The 17,179-nt window shown below is 37.6% G+C and overlaps 3 protein-coding genes across 12 annotated transcripts in view; all 3 read left to right on the forward strand.

Moving 5' to 3' along the window:
- cfap20dc (CFAP20 domain containing) overlaps window positions 1-2,331 on the forward strand; it is a 33,962-nt gene extending 31,631 nt beyond the window's left edge. For 4 of the 7 annotated variants that reach the window (XM_079683430.1, XM_079683425.1, XM_079683428.1 and 1 more), the window contains exon 15: window positions 8-2,329. In XM_079683430.1, coding sequence (XP_079539556.1) covers window positions 8-17 — 10 coding nt within the window. In that variant the 3' untranslated portion in view covers window positions 18-2,329. Of the gene's footprint in view, window positions 1-7 lie in introns of all 7 variants that reach the window. The other 3 variants (XM_079683426.1, XM_079683429.1, XM_079683431.1) reach the window with 2 other exon arrangements.
- A 2,206-nt stretch (window positions 2,332-4,537) lies between these two features.
- Window positions 4,538-11,181, forward strand: LOC307040521 (protein FAM3C). Of its 4 annotated transcripts, XM_079683432.1 has the most exons (10): window positions 4,538-4,646; window positions 4,766-4,905; window positions 8,583-8,681; window positions 8,776-8,817; window positions 8,919-9,042; window positions 9,123-9,181; window positions 10,353-10,403; window positions 10,491-10,575; window positions 10,657-10,783; window positions 10,911-11,181. In XM_079683432.1, exons 2-10 carry the CDS (start codon window positions 4,872-4,874, stop codon window positions 11,013-11,015), a joined length of 726 nt encoding a protein of 241 aa, XP_079539558.1. In that variant the 5' UTR covers window positions 4,538-4,646; window positions 4,766-4,871; the 3' UTR covers window positions 11,016-11,181. The 4 variants fall into 4 exon arrangements, with proteins under 4 accessions (XP_079539558.1, XP_079539560.1, XP_079539559.1 ...); XM_079683434.1 differs by lacking the exon at window positions 8,776-8,817; XM_079683433.1 differs by lacking the exon at window positions 4,538-4,646 and having other exon boundaries at window positions 4,782-8,499.
- A 123-nt stretch (window positions 11,182-11,304) lies between these two features.
- On the forward strand, window positions 11,305-17,137 carry LOC307040522 (actin-associated protein FAM107A). Its single transcript, XM_079683436.1, has 5 exons — window positions 11,305-12,387; window positions 13,533-13,575; window positions 14,988-15,168; window positions 15,263-15,416; window positions 16,200-17,137. The coding sequence occupies exons 1-5, from the start codon at window positions 12,364-12,366 to the stop codon at window positions 16,287-16,289; spliced, it is 492 nt and encodes a 163-aa protein (XP_079539562.1). The 5' UTR covers window positions 11,305-12,363; the 3' UTR covers window positions 16,290-17,137.
- The last annotated feature ends 42 nt before the right edge of the window (window positions 17,138-17,179 follow it).

The raw sequence follows: 17,179 nt of genomic DNA on the forward strand, positions 1-17,179 counted from the left end.
ATAACAGGACGGGATGAGTCGCTGAATGAACAGGAAAAGGAGGATGAGTATTTGAATCTGCTCTATGATCCTTGCCTGAACTGCTATTTCGATCCAAAGACGGGGAAGTACTATGAACTAGCTTGACTCAAAGCTCAAGAGAATCTAAATTAATAAATCATAAGTTATTGAAGGTGGGTGAATGGCTTCATCAAGTTTTTGAGGCCTAGCTTATTGATCAGTACTGAATAACCCATTCACAAACATCTTTCCATGTGAAACTAACGGGCTTTGTGTCTCCATCAATACTCATGTCAGTGTGTAAGGGAGTGGGACTGACTCAATAAGTAAGACATTGGATGGTGCCCCATTCAGTAGCACATCTGATAGTAGAAAGAGTCTTTACAGAAGTCTTGGCTACCAAAATAATATGTTAACTTTTTTTTGATGACATCCTAGAGCTTCTATTTACGCAGAAGATTTCTGACATTTAACTTTTCCCATGATTTTTACATTGCAGAATGCTTTATTTTGTTCTATATTTATTATAATTTGTGAAGTAATGTAATTCAAAATAATTTGTGTATATATATATATTGTTTGAATTAAAAATGATTTGAGAAGACAGTGTTGCTGATTCCATGTGTGAATTTAAGGAAACTGCTGTGGCAAAGCTATTCACCTATTAAGCCTTACTAAATGATCCATACTGTGTGAGGGTGTGTGTAGGTGTATACTGTGTTTATATATAAAGATGTATATCTATGTGTATATAATGGTCACAATAATCCCTTGTTGTAATTAGTGCTGCACGATTAATCGAAAAAAGATCGTGATCTCGATTCAGACACCTATTCGATCTCATTTCTAAATTACGGCGATCCTATGACGTCATGCGGATTTTTAAAAATGTTGTATTATTTTGCTTCTGAATAATACCAACTTGCAATGTCAATCACACTTAAACGATGTAAAGCAAATATACTCTATACATTTAACATTAAAGTACCATGATCGCATGCAAATGGTAGTGTTCTGTCTGTCTCTCCTCCTCGCATGCAGTGTTAACGCTGCAGCCACTAGTGTTGCCAGTTTTTGCGGAAGGAATAAGCAACCAGGTCTATGAAAACAAGCGCAAAAGAACATGAGCACTTTAAACCTATATATGTCGGGTCTACAAGCTCACAACCGCAAAAACCATTATTACTTACTACAACAACTTTACAGAAAGATAAGCCCAATGTGGCTTATAATAAGTATACCTGGCAACACTCACTGACTGCAGCACGTGAGGGCAGGAGCCGGCAGTATGTTTACAGAAGCGTTAGCATTAGCACTGATTAGCAAAGAGTGACGAGGGCGACTAGTAGTAGGCTACAAAAAAACAGAAATGAGTGAGACAGAAATGAGTGACTTCAGAAAGGGCTTTCAGTACAGGGGGGAACATTGTAACTTGCCAGCGTTCCTCCCTGAAACCTCAGAATGTCGACATGTTGGTGTTCTTAGCCAAGAATCTTAAAATGCCGTAGATGGACTGTGCTAGTAGCTAGGCAGCTAGGCTTTATTTACATTTATTCTGAAGCTGTAACTTTATGTTCTGTTCCATTTTTATATTCAGTACTGACTGCAGTATTTAAGTTAATCCTTTTGATTCAGTGACATTACTACTCAGTGGAGTCTAGCACTTTGTTTAAGTTTATGTTTTTTTCAGTACAAGAACCTTTTAAGTGCAGTAGTTGAACTGGGTGCTAGCCGGCTAGGCTTTTTTTATATTATTATTCTAAATCTGTGATTGTTTTGTTTTTATATTCAGCACTGTGGTGAGGTATTTTGAGTAACTTAAGTGCATTCCTCCCTGTAACAAACAGGTTGGTGTTGATGTACAGTAGTTGGGTGTCCACTGTGGACAGGTGCTACTGCAAAGTGTACGCTTTGATGTTGATGGTGTCTGTTTAAAGCCACAATAGTTGGCTCCAGGTGCCACATTTTGAATGTAGTAATGTTTGTTCAGTATTCAGCAACTACAGACTAAAGACAAAATTATGTTTGTGTTACAAGAGAGACAAATGTTGTCTGTTTAAATTCATTGTACTCACGTGACGTCTAAGAGTAAGAGTGCAATAAATATTTTCATTGAAACGATGAGAATCGTGTGAGAATCGTGATCTCAATTCTTATGGAGGAAAATCATGATTCACATTTGAGCAAGAATCGTGCAGCACTAGTTGTAATAACCGTGTTCACAGGTGAACCTGAACCAACAGATGGGGAGCTCATGGGGCTGGCAGGTCATTTAATCTTTCCAAAACACTGATCAAACCTGATGAACGGCTTATACAAGTTGAATTCATCATTTTCAGCCTGAGATGAATTGCCGCTTGACAGTGACAGGAAACAAATTAAATGAAAAGAAGAGGAAAACTAATATGCATTCATCACATTGCGATTCCTAGTAGTTTTAATCAAACATTACCCCACACTGGATCAGTGACAAGTCAGTCGGCCTATCCAGCATGCTAGGCCCAGGTCTGCACTTTTCTATGTCAAATACTGATATTTACACAATTACATGTTATGATCAGTCTGAGAAGTTCTCTCTTATTTGCAAAACCCTTTTTTCCAACCAGCTTATGTGTAGTATGTAACGGACACACCAAAACAAGAACTTAGAAATGAGGAAATAAATTGAATAGACACATGGTTGAACATTAGCATATTATGATATGCCTGAAGGGGAATACATGCAGTTTCCCAGCACCTCTCATACGTTTCATAGTCTTTTAAATATGATCTTTATGCATAATATTATGATGTATGACTCAGGAATTTTGCCAAAAGGGATGTTCCACAGAAAGGCGGAATTTGAGGCTTGGGTGTTTTTTCAATAAACAAAAAAAATGCATTTTGTGCATTCAAAACTACAAACCTCGATACTGTTATACATTTATTTCATCCATAGACTGCATCTCCTCATAAAAGCCACGTGACACAAAACCATACACCAAATGTCGAGTGACGTCTCCTAAAAGGGGGCGTCGACTGCTTGCAACAGGTTAGAGCAACCAGGAAGTAAACAACCATGGTTTGACCCAGCGCGATAACTTACAGAAAACATTTAGTATTAAGTTATTACAATTCCCCAAAACTATTTGGGGCTTGATAAGTCACGAGGATGTCAGCAGAAAAGGTAAATATGTGAAAAGGTCTGACAGATCCGCTGATATCTTCCGGTAATGGTCTATCTATGGTTTGAAAGACATAACCCTGAACATGCCAAAATAAAAACAGTTCATTATGACCGTGGTGTTACAATGGCGAGTCATGTAATTCTCAGGAACATAACAGAAGTAACTCCGTGTATATTGTTTACCGTGACTTTTAACCTTTTGTACAAAAAGGCCTAGAGTTTTGGGAAATTTAAATATGGGTATGTTTACCTTATTCGTTGAAGAACCATACAGGCTGATTTCATTCAAGTTATTACAATATGCACTAAAAACGCTAAGAAATACACCTATTGTTAGGCTACATTCTGTTTTTTCCTGCACAATACTCACTGTTTTACAGAACTTTCGGAATCATTGAAGTTCTAGCAAAGTGAGCTAACATACATATCCATCAAGATTCATATTACTCTAAAAAATAATAATTATAATAATGACAATATTAGGTTTAGCAGAATTTGTGTCTCCACTCACGATGTCTCCACACAGACTGTATGCACTTTATTAACTGTGTAGGAAGCTACAAATCAAAGATGTCTTTCAGCCATAGTCTGTAAAAGATGAATATTCAACTTTCAACTTCAATTCAGCACCTTAAATTAAAAAAAGTATAATAAGAAAGTGATAGGCCACATTTATATTGATACTAAATAATAACGTGAATATAAGTGAGGTGATATCTCATCACAGCTTCATTGTTTTTCAGCTCAGACACCTCCTGATGTGTGATTAATTGTTGAATTGTAACCTTCTGGTCTTGTGAATCATAATTAACACTTAAAGATTAAAGTTTTCACACTCTAATCCTAACGTTACAGAGTGTATGATATTATGCATAGCTCTGACTTTAAAGATATTGGTTTGTGATCCTAGTGCTGACGTGTGTGATCATTTATTTGTCAAAATTGCTTTTGTTTCCCTGCTTGGCCTGTGATTCACACTCCTGCTGTTGAGCTTTTGGGTCGTACACCAGTGTGATCCATAACACACACGCTGTTCAGCTGTCATATCTCCTGCCCGTATTTCCTTTTTTTATCTGAGCCACACATCATGAACTGAGCTGTTAGGTTTATGGGCTCTTTAACTACCCCACTGTTAGATCTCATTGGATTGAATTAATTTGTCTTTTTAGGCAGGGTTAGGTCGAATTCACCCTGGGGTTATTGCATCGGTGATCTTCGTCTCTGTGGCGGCAATACTTGCTGCTCTATTGATCATCCGAAAATACTGCTACCCAGTCAAGTAAGCAGACTTTTTAAATGAGCGTGTATGAGAGTATTTCAAATCCTCAGTGCAGTATGAACACATCACCCTGGTCTGTCACTTGTTTTCAGTGAGGCGAGTTACAGATACTCCACGCTGAGGGGAATGGAGGAACAGGGTTCAGCCATGACAGAGGGGGGGGACACGGGGCCCTGCACAGTGGGAGAGGAGTCGGATGAGGTCAGTGCTTCATGGCTACCCTTACTATATTTTTCATTTTTCACCGTTGTGTATCCCACAGAAACACAACAAAGCTTACCCTATCTCTTCACACGTCATGTTTTTTTTCCTCATGACAGGATCTTCTGGAATAAGTGTCCGAGGGGGATGCTGCAGGACTGGCTGAGTTTATTTTGGATGAATTGTGTGCTTAAGGACTTCAGCAAAAGATTGTTTTCCTTGTAGATGAATCCTTTGTTCCACTCAACATCAGAAACAAGTAAGAAAATACCCATCATCTTTTTCTTCAAGCTCAAATGTGTTTTCTTGTCAAGTCTAAAAAAAACAAATCTTAAACCTATTATATATAGAGGAATTGAAAAGCACCAACTTCTCATGTTTTACAAAATGTTTGGATTTTTTTATTCACTGGGCAATAATATAAAGACTGAATCTCCTATAAAAGAGATGATTTAATTTCAGACGACTGACTGATTCAATCATGGATTTGTTGCACCTGTGGATTATGTTTCTGGATTTGTATTCTTCGTCTGGCTCGATTTCTTATGAGAGTGTTATTTCCTTATGTTTAATGCAATTTCAGTCATACAACTCACGTGTTTCTTTAACATGTTTATTAGAAGCAGCATATAGTTGAGTTTGGCGACTAGGCTCGGGCATCATCACTCCATAGATATACATAGCACGATGAGTGATGATCAAATAACTAACCCCCGAGCCTACAGGTGGAAGCTGGGGTGGTGGTGGGGCAGGCAAGCAGCAGCGACGTGGAAGTAGCAGCAGCAAGCAATGCATTGAGAGAGGTCTGGCAGGTTAAATAGGGCGGCATATTAAGGAGACTCTGTTATGTTGGTTGTAGAGTGGCAAGGGGCGTTATGTATGAATAAGGCATAAGTGCTCAAGTTGACTGCCTGAACTAGCTCGCAGGCTTTGCCCATTTAATGGGTTTACTAGATATTTTCAAGCATCACTTACCCAGTTTTAAACATCAAGGTCGTACTCCGTCTGTGCTTACAGTTTTGTTAGTAGGTTAGGAGTAAAGGTTGTGGTATTTCAGCCGCTCCCCCATCATTTTAGTGTCAGCTAATTGTGCTCACATCCTCTTACTGTCCAACTGTGTATATCAGGTTGTGAGAAAAAAGTCATTAAGATGTTGATGTGTTGTACAGTACTTCCATCAATATTGTTGTCAGTGTAGCTTACACCTCAGCTCACCTTGAAGTATTTCTGACTTGTTCTGCTCCCTCCCTTCTGAAAACTTTATGGCCCCTCGATCAGATGTTATATTAGAAGGCTAGTGCTGCTGATCGCACTGAAAATACATTCTCCTGAATATTCCATGGTTGACCAAAGGCTGTGCCACGGACAAAATATTCAAATCAAATTTTAAAAATAACAAATCAAAATGTAAACAAATCACAGTAATTGTCATGTTAATACACATTAAATTAAAGAGTGGAAAAATAAATGAAAATACAGAACACTTTTTAATTAAGTGCATGATTTTCCTTCAGAGATCACAGACTCTTTTAATTTGACTTCTCGGCTGATTTTTTTTAAAGCTGCATTTGCCACAACCCCAACCCCACCTGCTAGGGAGTCCCAAGTGACATTATTATGTGGCGACAGCTTATACTGATAAATAATTAATCAGAAAATCATCTCACTAAAGCTTCTCTTTTGAATTAGATTTGGTATGATAAACAATTAAGCAATGAAATCAATCGGTTGCCCCCTAAAGAGTTTAAAGCTCCTTCGTTATTGCAGATTTTTGCAAATATCTTAAGAAATGGTTTGCTATAAAGTTACTGATAGGAATGGTGTGAATTATGTCAGTGAGGGCGACTGCATATAATTTATATTCTGGTGTTCATGTTGGAGATATTTATGTTGTCCTCTAGAATTACTGATGATAGTGTGAATTATGTCAACGCTGACTTCTGCATGTAATTTATACTCTGGTGTTCATTTTAGAAATATTTATGTTGGGTTATTAAATATATTCATGCAGAGGAGTGGCTGATGTGTTCGCCATCTGCTTGGATTGTCCTTGTTCTGTCCAACTCATGTCCTGCATAATTCACTCTTTCTGTCTCTTATTTGAAGAGCATCTGTGCTTTATCAAAAAGGAACTGTTTATTATTCCTGCTTAAGCGGACAGGAACATTTTTTTTTTTTTAAAGAACAAAAGATGCATATTTTGCTCCTACAGTGTTATAGTCATGACTCTCTGAATGCATAATGCTTATCAGCAGAACGTGGTACACATAGACCCTCTGTTGGTGTCATTAAGTATTACACCATGTTGAAGCTTTTATAATGTAAATTCCTTCATATGTGGCACTAACAGCCCTCTATTGAACCACGTGTGACGGAAAAATACTTCATAATATTTATAAACTCAAAATCTCATGTTACTGCACATACTTACTGTACATTTGAAACATGTTTTCAATTTAAGTTTTTTAATTCTCTCAGTAATTTATTCTCGTCAAAGCTGTATAACAGACTGGTTGCTCTCCTAGGCCTCGGGTGGCACCGTGTTCGATGTGTGGCAACTACTTTTTGACTAATTAAATACATTAAAATATGAATAGCGTAAAATATCTTGAGCTCTTGCCTCGTATCGTCTGTATAAATAATTTGCTTTCAGTTGGTTTTGTTCTCCAGCTCTGGAGCTGTTCAAACATTGAGTTAGTTCGTTCCTGTTTCAGCCACCCGATGTGGGTCAAAACATGGCCACTCAGAGGCTTTAATTCCCCCGATCAGCTACTGTTTTATGATGGATAAATGATGACTTTATTATGATTGGACTTTAATAACAGTCATAACATCAGTTCATTACTGCCTGCAGGGAAATGCTTTTTTAGTTTGGACCCCCCCGAGGCAGGTGAAAGCTCGGACTGAGCTTCTGTTGGAGGATCAGCGCTGCAGATGCTTACTAACACCAGGGCTCGGCCTAATTATGCCTTTCACCATTTTAACAGTCCATGACGCCTAATTTTTGTGTAAACAGTGTTTTCCATCCATTAGAAGTAGGGACTAAAATGCCTTGACACACACCGTTTTGTTCTATGTAAGTTGCGTTTACTGAAATACCAGAATTGGCACTTCCTGTCGACCAGGTTTCCTTTGAAAAAACTTTTTTATTCTCAGTGACATTTTCCTGTATCACAGGTAAAATAAAGGTGTTTTGTGAAATGTGTCTCATCTGTTTTAAGTTTATTTACATTTATTTTTGTATTGCCTACTGTATTGTGCTTATTTATTTGCCCTTTGTGAGAGATGAATTTTGCTTTATTTTAAAGTCTCTATGAATCTTTGTATAATAGTAGTTTTACACAAATAACTTGACACACATATGATTTCCTAACATCTACATACAAATTGAAAACGGATAAATGACAAAGGGATTCTTAAAATATTTTTTCTTTCAAATGTACACATCCAACACTTAACACGGAGCTAAAAGCTTTTTTCCCCCTCTTGTTACATTCCCTTGTCTTCTGTTTGCAAACCACATTGTTCACCACAAAGAGTATCTGTTACTGTTAGACACTGTCCTATATTTGACATTGTAGAAGAGAGAAACCTGATCATATAGTAAACAGTGGCTGGGTCTATAATTCCACATCCTGGTTTTAATGTATCACAAGAAGGAGGAGAGCTTTTTTTTTCTTTTTCTGAACACCTTTCCTCGAAGGCGTGGTAGTCAGGGAGTGTTCAGAGATTCAGAAGCTCTCCTGTATATACAATACTTTGCTGCTGACTGGAAATACTTCACGTACATTTCAAAGGTCTCAGCTCTTTTGGGAACCAAAAGTTATTTTAATCTCAAATATGAGAAATCGAGGTAAGATTTCACTTTACTACCAAAACAAGTAGTCAAGCTTTTATGTCTGCCAATCTTCACCTATCTGCTCTTTGTGGTTTCAGCTGTTCTGCCCCTTGCTGCTGTAATAGTTGTCTTCCTAATAACCTGGGCAGTCTCCTTCAATTCATTCGATGTACAGGAGAAAGCAAGGAATATTCTAAGTGAGCTAACTTTTACTTATTACATCACAAATCTTGAACTACCTCTCCTCATTTGTATTTGCCACATCTTAATAATACTGAGCTTTCATTTTAGGGTTCAATAAAGTTAATGTTACCAAACCAAAATTCAAAACAGGTATATTTAATCATGATAGATGTTGACATAATATGCCTATACACATTAACTATGTTTAACTTCCTGCAAAATCAGAAGTAATTTTCCATGTGCATTTTCAGTTACAACAGCACCCAAGGCAAAGTGCGGCCTCTCCAGAGTCTGTCCGCCCGACCATTTTGCTTTTTACATCGTCAGCGGAGCAGCTAATGTAGTCGGACCAAAGATATGCTTTGAGGGTAAAATGTGCGTTATATTATGGTTAGTACCTGAATTGACGAAGAATTGTAATGTGTTGTATCTCAACCGTATTTGTATCTCAACAGCATTATGAGCACTGTGAAGAATAATGTGGGATCAGGATTGAACATTGTGGTTGTAAATGGTGAGTGAAATTTCAGATTTAGCCGATTCTGTATAGTAGTAACACTTCTTGTTTGAGCTCATATTGTGTGGGCTGTATTCCTCAGGGTGCAGAAGTCACTATGAATCAATCACTGTTCCACTTGGGGCACATGTAGATGTCTGTTCCAGTGGTGCAGATTTGTAGGCCCAGAACTGACTATATATCCCCATTCTGAGCAGCCATTACAAAGCAAACTGATTCAACATTTGGTTTTTAAAGGTCATCTATTATACAAAATCCACTTTGTCATGTCTTTTATACATAAACATGTGTCCCCTCTGTGTAAAGAGATTCTGAAAGTTTCAGGAAAAAAGATTTGCTCACTTTTAGTCCTGATCCATTTATATAAAAACCTGTCTGAAGATGAGCTGATCAGATCCCCCCCCCCCCCCCCCTTATCACCTGAATCTCCTCCTAGAGCACCATTGTGTTCTTTTTAACCAAATCTCTCTCAGAGGGGTGTGGGGAGGGGCTCCTTATTTTCATCTAAAGTAACAGACACAGAATCAGCACTTTTGAAACAGGGCTGAACAGAGGGGATTATGGGATGCTAAAATGATCTGTTTGGCATTTCGAGCCAAACACTTCAGAGACATGTTTTGTATCTGAGACCTATAATATATTGACGAAAAACAGTATAATAGGGGAAAAAAAATGTATTACAACGTTATAGGCAACAGTTTATTTAAAGAACTAAAATGGAGAAACTGCTATTTCCGGTTGTAAGACAAACCATTGTATTCACAATACAATAAATCCTCTGTGTTGCTCTCAGGGACATGTATGTCAATTCATCTGCATAATACAAAAACAAATTGAAGATATGTTGATGACATCTTCAGAGCTCTTACGATTATATTTGAGTTTTGAACTTGGATGCAGCAGTTTTTAAAACAATCTTGTCTAAGGTTAATTTACCAGCTGTACTGGAGCTTGTGGTCCTATTCTATGATTTTCATCACACATGAAATGGGAAAAAACCTTGAAGTACTCCTAAAATAGGATAATATAACTTCTTTACTTCCATAACAATTGGGTAAATGCCATCTGCTGATAAAGATCATGTGATATGATCAAAAGCTTCAGTCAAGTTGAGTTGAGGATCTACTTTGGTCCGTTATTGATATGAAATAACGTGTTTTTCTTCCAGAGAAACTTGGAGATGTGGAAACAATTGCCTACCTTAATATGAAAATTGGAAGTAAGAGTTTTCTTAGTTTTTTTTGTTCTTGTTTTAAATAAAAAAGTGTAATTGAAACCTTCAGATGATGTTTTTTAATATCAAAAGATGCAGATGACATCCTGGCATACCTGAAGAACATATATCCTGGAATGATTGTCTTGGTGGCCTCGTTTGATGATGTGACAGCAAAGTAAGTCCATATCTCAATGATTCAAAAGCTGACACGGTTTCATATCACACAACATGACCCTCTTTTACTACTTTGTGGCAGAATGACAGACGAGATGAGGGAGGTGTTTGTCGGAATGGGAAGCACTTTGATCACGTCTGTGAAGCGCAGAGATAACTGGGTGTTTGCTGGAAGAGCAGGGAGAGACAACAAAAGCCTCTTTGAGAAGGTTAGTGAGCCTGCTCCATTTGTGTCAGAAAAGACATCTATTTTAAAGAACACTTAAAGTAAAAAACGAGTAAAGGTAAGATAATTGATGGAAAAAGCAATGTCTTCTTCCCTGTCCCACCCGTCAGCAAGCTGCTAATGATGAGAGCACCAACGTTTATGGAGATTGGCCGGAGGCTGTGGAGCTGTCTGGCTGCTACCCAAGGAACCTTACTGATGGAAAAGTTTCGTGATGAAAAGGAGAACATGACTTATTTAGGACTTCACTGTGGAAATCCAATATTACTTATTCACAATGTATTTGATGCATTGAGTAACTGCATTATAGTTTACTTGTGGCTTTAGTTAGATTTGTCATTAATGATTCTGGGTTATCTAAATAAAATTGACTGGACTTGACTAGCGCTGTTTATTCTAATATAAAATGCAAAGTAAAAATTCAAGGAATGAAAAGTTGTGCAAAATTGACCCATTGACAAAGTTCAACATCGACAAAGGAGACTGGATATTTTGAAACTATCTATGGAGGAATGAGGAATATCTCAAGAGTTTTGGCATGGATAATATTTATTCTGCTAAAAAAAAAAGGCTGAACAAATATGTGCTACAGCATTGTTCTTAACATGGAAACACATGTGTTAGTTTTCCATTTCAATCTGTACACCAGAGGAGAAAGAGGTTCAGAACCTTATCTTTAGTTTGGATACATATACAGTGTGTTACGCCCCACCCTTAGGTAACCGTGGCCCTATGGGGATAACACAATTCAACCACTGACCCAAATACAACACAGACACCTTTTAAAATGATCAACTCCATAGGATTTACTATAATCAAACATGTGACACAAATATCCATCCTGGCATGTGAGGCAGAAACACAGCAGTCCCCCCGCCAGAGCCCCCTTCTGCTGGCACTGGAGCTTTAAGATTTCCAGGTGCACCTGGCAGCACACCTGGGCAGGGGAACATATACACCCGTAGTCTAAAAATGAACAGATTCAAGAAAAGAAAAAAACCAATTTGAGCAGAGCTGGTCAAGGTGCCGCTAGTCTGTGTATGTAAAGCTCATCTTATTGTCCCACATCGGGGTCCAGCCACCTCCAAAGGGGCAAATCAACAATGCGAAGGGTCTTGAGATAATGATTGAGAGAACAACACTTATTTAAAATAAGTTTCTGATAAACACATTTTGTATAATGAATTAGCATTTCACCAAAGCTTATTTTATTCATGCAATGTTGTATACTTTGACCTCTCTGGAGCTGAAGAAGTTAAACCAGACATATTTAAACCAGCTTAATGTTTAACAACAGCAGTGTACTTTAAAATGAAGTACTTGTTCATTGAATATTCTTCCAGCACTTTTGGCCTGTTCTCCAGGGTGTGTCTTCCACTCGGTCGCTGCTTCCCTGGTAGCATCGACATTGGTCAAAACGCAGAACAGTTTGCTCTCTCTGGCGTCATTGGCTGATGGAGTAGAAAGAGAGAGGGAGAGGGAGAGAAACCTCAAATTATTATCACAACTCTGTCCATTGTGAGTTCACTGTGCAGAAACTGAATCTGGATTCAGACCGACGACATGGGGGTCACACATGGAAAGAAGGTACGTTTGTAAATGTATATTCTTCATTTATTTTCTCTGTCTTTCTCTTTAAAACATAACACGTGTGCTGTTAAAATAATCCAGCAGAAGAATCCATGTGTCAAAATACTTTCTTGTGTGTTAGAGAAGACACTAACAGATCATGAAAAACCAAAACTGTGTTTTAAATGTGTGTTCTTGATCACCTTTAAGCTTCTTTTTTTTGACAGTTTCCTGATCCGTTATTGTTATCTCTACTTTTTATTTCCCAAAGAAAGCAAGGGCTTAAACCAACTACAGATTTTTATCCTGTAAAACAAGCCTTGCCAACATTGGAAAGTAAGCCCTGGAGAGTGTTTTCCCCGTCATGTCCAATTAATTCTCGCCACAAAATATCCACTGTCTAAGCCTTGGCCAAACAGCATGACTTTTCCCTCTTCAACCGAACCGCTGCCAGCAGCAAACTTGTCATTAAAATGCCTCAGCAAGATTGCATCTTATTCTCATTCTGAAGATTTATTTAAACTTTACTTTATCTGAATAATTCAAGCAGGTTTTGGAACACATTCAGCCAAGTGGCAGCTGAATGGCAACTCATGCCAAAGCCACAACAAACATTATGTAACACGTACATTGATCAGTGAAAATGTAACCAGTAGATTGTGCTCAGAGCAAAAAAAAGAAGTTTGCCAAAATGTATCTACAGTCGTTTATCCAACAACAGAAACCAAATGAATAACTTATTTCAGCAGTCCTGTCCGAGTCCAAACAAACGAATCACTCTTGTCTCGACTATTATTTCTGCTCAAACTCCAGCAAATGAGAGTTTCAGTGGGAATCAGACTGTGTTTTGTTTGATCCTTGTCATTAATGAGGTGGCAGCCCTCCACCGTCAGGGCTCTCGCTTCACTGGACATGTGGAACAAGAGATGACACTTCATTTGTCCGTTGCATAAAACGGCTTTGTGATGCTTTCAACTTTCTCTCTCTCTGTCTCTGTCATTTGCATGAAACTGCATTGGTGACACACTGAGAGGTGTATCGTTTATCTGCAATTGTGTGTCACACTATGCACACCCTTTTATATAAAAAAACAAATACATTGGTAATAATACTAACACATTTTCATATTTTAATCTATTTGACATGGCATCTTCTGTTGACAGAGAGATCTTCAACATCCTCCAGAGGAGCACCTGAACGTGTCTGGTGAGAGATCTGTCTGTTAAGATTATTATCATTGTCATAAAAGGAGGGGTAAACTGTGACTTTATGGGAATAACAACTGGGCAGAGGTGGCACAGATAGAGGTTCTTTTGAAGCAATTTTCTTTATTCTAAGCGTCATTAAAGAGTAAAAGTGTCAACCAGAGTTTTTTAAGTAATGTCTGTAAAATGTGTTTTAAAGCAAGACTATGTACATTTTGATTATAATAATAACACAATGTGACTTAACCAAATGAATATATGAATCCTTTTTCGACAAAACACAGATTTTCTGTTACTTGGTCTGCATGACCAATAGCTTTTGGTGGCTAATGTTTGCTCACTACTTTACACTTTTTACAGTTTAGTCATTGGTGTTATATTTGAGCACACAAAGGACATGAAGTAAGATTACAGTGATGGAATGCCCTACAGCAGGCAAGAAGTAAGTTACCAGTGCATATACCCATAGGGTTTGTAGGACTTTAAAGGTCGCCTATTATACAGTTTTTCCTCAATATATTATAGGTCTCAGATATATACAAAACATGTCTCTGAAGTGTTTTGCTCCAAATACCAAACAGATAATGCATTGTAGCATCCCATAATCCCCTCTGTTTCAGTCCTGTTTCAAAAGTGCTGATTCTCTGTCTTTTACTTTAGATGAAAATAAGAAGCCACTCCCCACGCCACCAATGTGATAACACAATGGTTCTCTAGGAGGAGATTCAGGTGATAAGGTGGGGGGGGGTTACCTTGGTTGGCTTGTCATTGGTTAATGGTGACACAAGCCAAAAACATCGTTATGACATCAAGGTGGCCAAAATCTGATCAGCTCATCTTCAGACAGGTTTTTATATAAACGGGTCAGGACAAAAAGTGAGCAAATATTTTTTCCTGAAACTTTCATAATCTCTTTACACAGGGGGGACACATGTTTATGTAGAAAAGACATGAAAAAGTTGATTTTGCATAATAGCCTATGACCTTTAACTGTACAGTTCCCAAGGCAGGTTTCCATGTCATTTTATGACTATTTGAGGCTGCCGTTTGTGGTATTTCCAGAGGTCTTGATATCAGGAAGAGCACTGTAAATACCTGTGTCCCTCCCTCTGTTAATACATGAGGCTTTTCAGTCATTTGAGGCTTAGAGATAAGCAAAAAGGCAATCAGGTTTTTGTCAGACAGATGAGCTGATTAAATGTTTATTTCATCTGGTGGTATCAATAATAAAGTTTGGTAGGTCCTTGAGGCGATACTTGCCATGTGATTTTAATACAATGTAAGGGGTTATTTCTTCAGCAATGTTGTTATCACTCTATTGAGAAATATGGTGTCAAATGTGAATTGTGTCCTTTATTCCTATATCGTACTGGAAAATATATAGTCTGTATGTTTTGTTCTCTTTTGCCCCAGTAATGCAGACACAAAAACTTGATCAGCAAAACAGATACTGGGAGCTCCAGGCTTCTCTGTCCCAACTACAGAGTGAGGAGGAGAACAGTAATCTCATCAGACCCCAAAAACCTCTCAATCCTTTAACAGCTTCCAAGAGCCACCAGGAGCTCCACAAAGAACTGCGGATGACCCACAAGAGGTTGTTAAAGTAACACAGACTCTAGTAAAAACACTCACACTTCACCTTCGTTTGTTTTATGAATCATAAGGTCCTTCTGTGTTCCTGTCAGCAGAGTGCACCAAGAAGGAAAGACTGAACTCCAGAGGGCTTTAGAAAAGAGAAGATGGGAACAAAGGGTGAAGGCGAGCAGGGATCAGGAAGAAGCGAAGAGGAGCAGATCACCATTTCATCAGGAACTGCTCAAAAGACAACAGAGGCTAGAAAAGGTTTGCACACAGGAGTTAAAAGTAAAACATAATATCTTGTCAAGATCTATCAATCAAATCAAAGGAAGAGTATACAGTAGGGCCAGGCACAAGGGGAAGCAAATGGATGCATGACGTTTTTTTTATTGATTTAGCATTTTCTTGTTTTGTTTAAAAAACATTTTTGAGTATAGTTTCTCGAGTTCTACGTTTTTTTCAACTCTCAACTCTATTCTTAAAAAGCTTCTCTTTTTTTTGTCCTGGCTGGCACTAATACTGAACACATAACCTTATTCTGTACATGTCAACTTTATTCAACCTTTTTCTCAAACACTGTCATTGTATTCTCAACATTATTCTTCAAATTCTAAACGTCCTCTTCCTCCTCTAACTTTTTCTTCTCATTTCCCTAACACTCTTTCATACCAACATCATAATATATCAATTACATTTTGAATTGACTTTGAATCTGAATTACTTTACATATTCTGAAACCAAACATGAGTGTGTCATACATTACATTTTCAGTATTTCCTCACAGAAGACATAGTACATTGATAAGAGCATCATGTAGTTCTGCAGTCAGCCAGTGGGGGGCAGTGCAGGCATTGTCTCAGACACTGCAGAAGTCCAGCCTGAGCTTCTACAAGAAAAAAAAACATTGATAATGACTTATGATCTAGTTATATGAACGATATGAACTGTTATACGAAATATTAAGATGTATCATACTCATAAACAAGCATAGGCTACACAGTGATTTTTAACTAATATGTTGCATAATGTATTTTAATATCTCCACAGATCGAGAGAGACAAGGGACAACAGCGAGAGGGCCCAGAGTTCCTCCGAGTCAAAGAGAGACTGAGACGAACAGCCGTGTTGGATGCATGAGGAAAATAAGTGTGGACGTTTTGAGTGTATGTATGTGCATGTGTTGTGTTGAAAGTCAGCACAATGGACTGTTGGGAATAATAAGTGGAGAGACTGATCTTCACTGTTACTGTTAACATAAGAATCAAATAAGGTGAAGTAAGACATGTGACAGTGGATGGTTCCAGTGGTTAAGTGAGCAAAGGTGAAACAGGTCAAGTAAAGTAATTGTCTTTAAATATCAAGGATCACATAGATGAGAAATACATGACTGATCTATTAAGACATCACTGTATTGAAAAAAACTGAATTACGTAAACACAGTAGATGCACATGTATATGTTTTCATTTTAAAGTTAACTTACATGGTAATGTGTTACAGTTTTCTAATTATAATGTCTGTAATGACTCATATGTCAGTATAATAAGGAACTTTTCAATGTTTTTTTGGGCATTCACTTTACCCTGTAAATATCATTGTTTTATTTAAGGTCTATTTTATAATGTTGAGAAGCGTAGTATCATATATTAGTTAACAATCGGGTACATTCGTCTGTCAAGGTCAATGATGTCCACAATGAGATTTGGTGTAAAAGAGATTACAATTAAAATATCTTGTGTCCATAGTGTGCCTAAGTAATGTTTAGGTTGACAAAAGATATTCAACAACATGCAATACATTTGTTCTTGTGACATAATAGTGTATTTCCAATGTCATGATATATGCAGGAAAAGTCACAAAATGTGTTTTTTGTGAACATTTATTTTATTATGACTGGCAGGAGGTGAACATTTAATTAAAAAAGATTATACATGAATCTTGTTATGAAATGATAATGATCAGTATACCAATTATTACCACATGAATCATCCAGCTAATATATATATATATATATATATATATATATATA

The sequence above is a fragment of the Notothenia rossii genome (assembly GCF_949606895.1).
Source record: "Notothenia rossii genome assembly, chromosome: 5".
Taxonomy (NCBI): domain Eukaryota; kingdom Metazoa; phylum Chordata; class Actinopteri; order Perciformes; family Nototheniidae; genus Notothenia; species Notothenia rossii.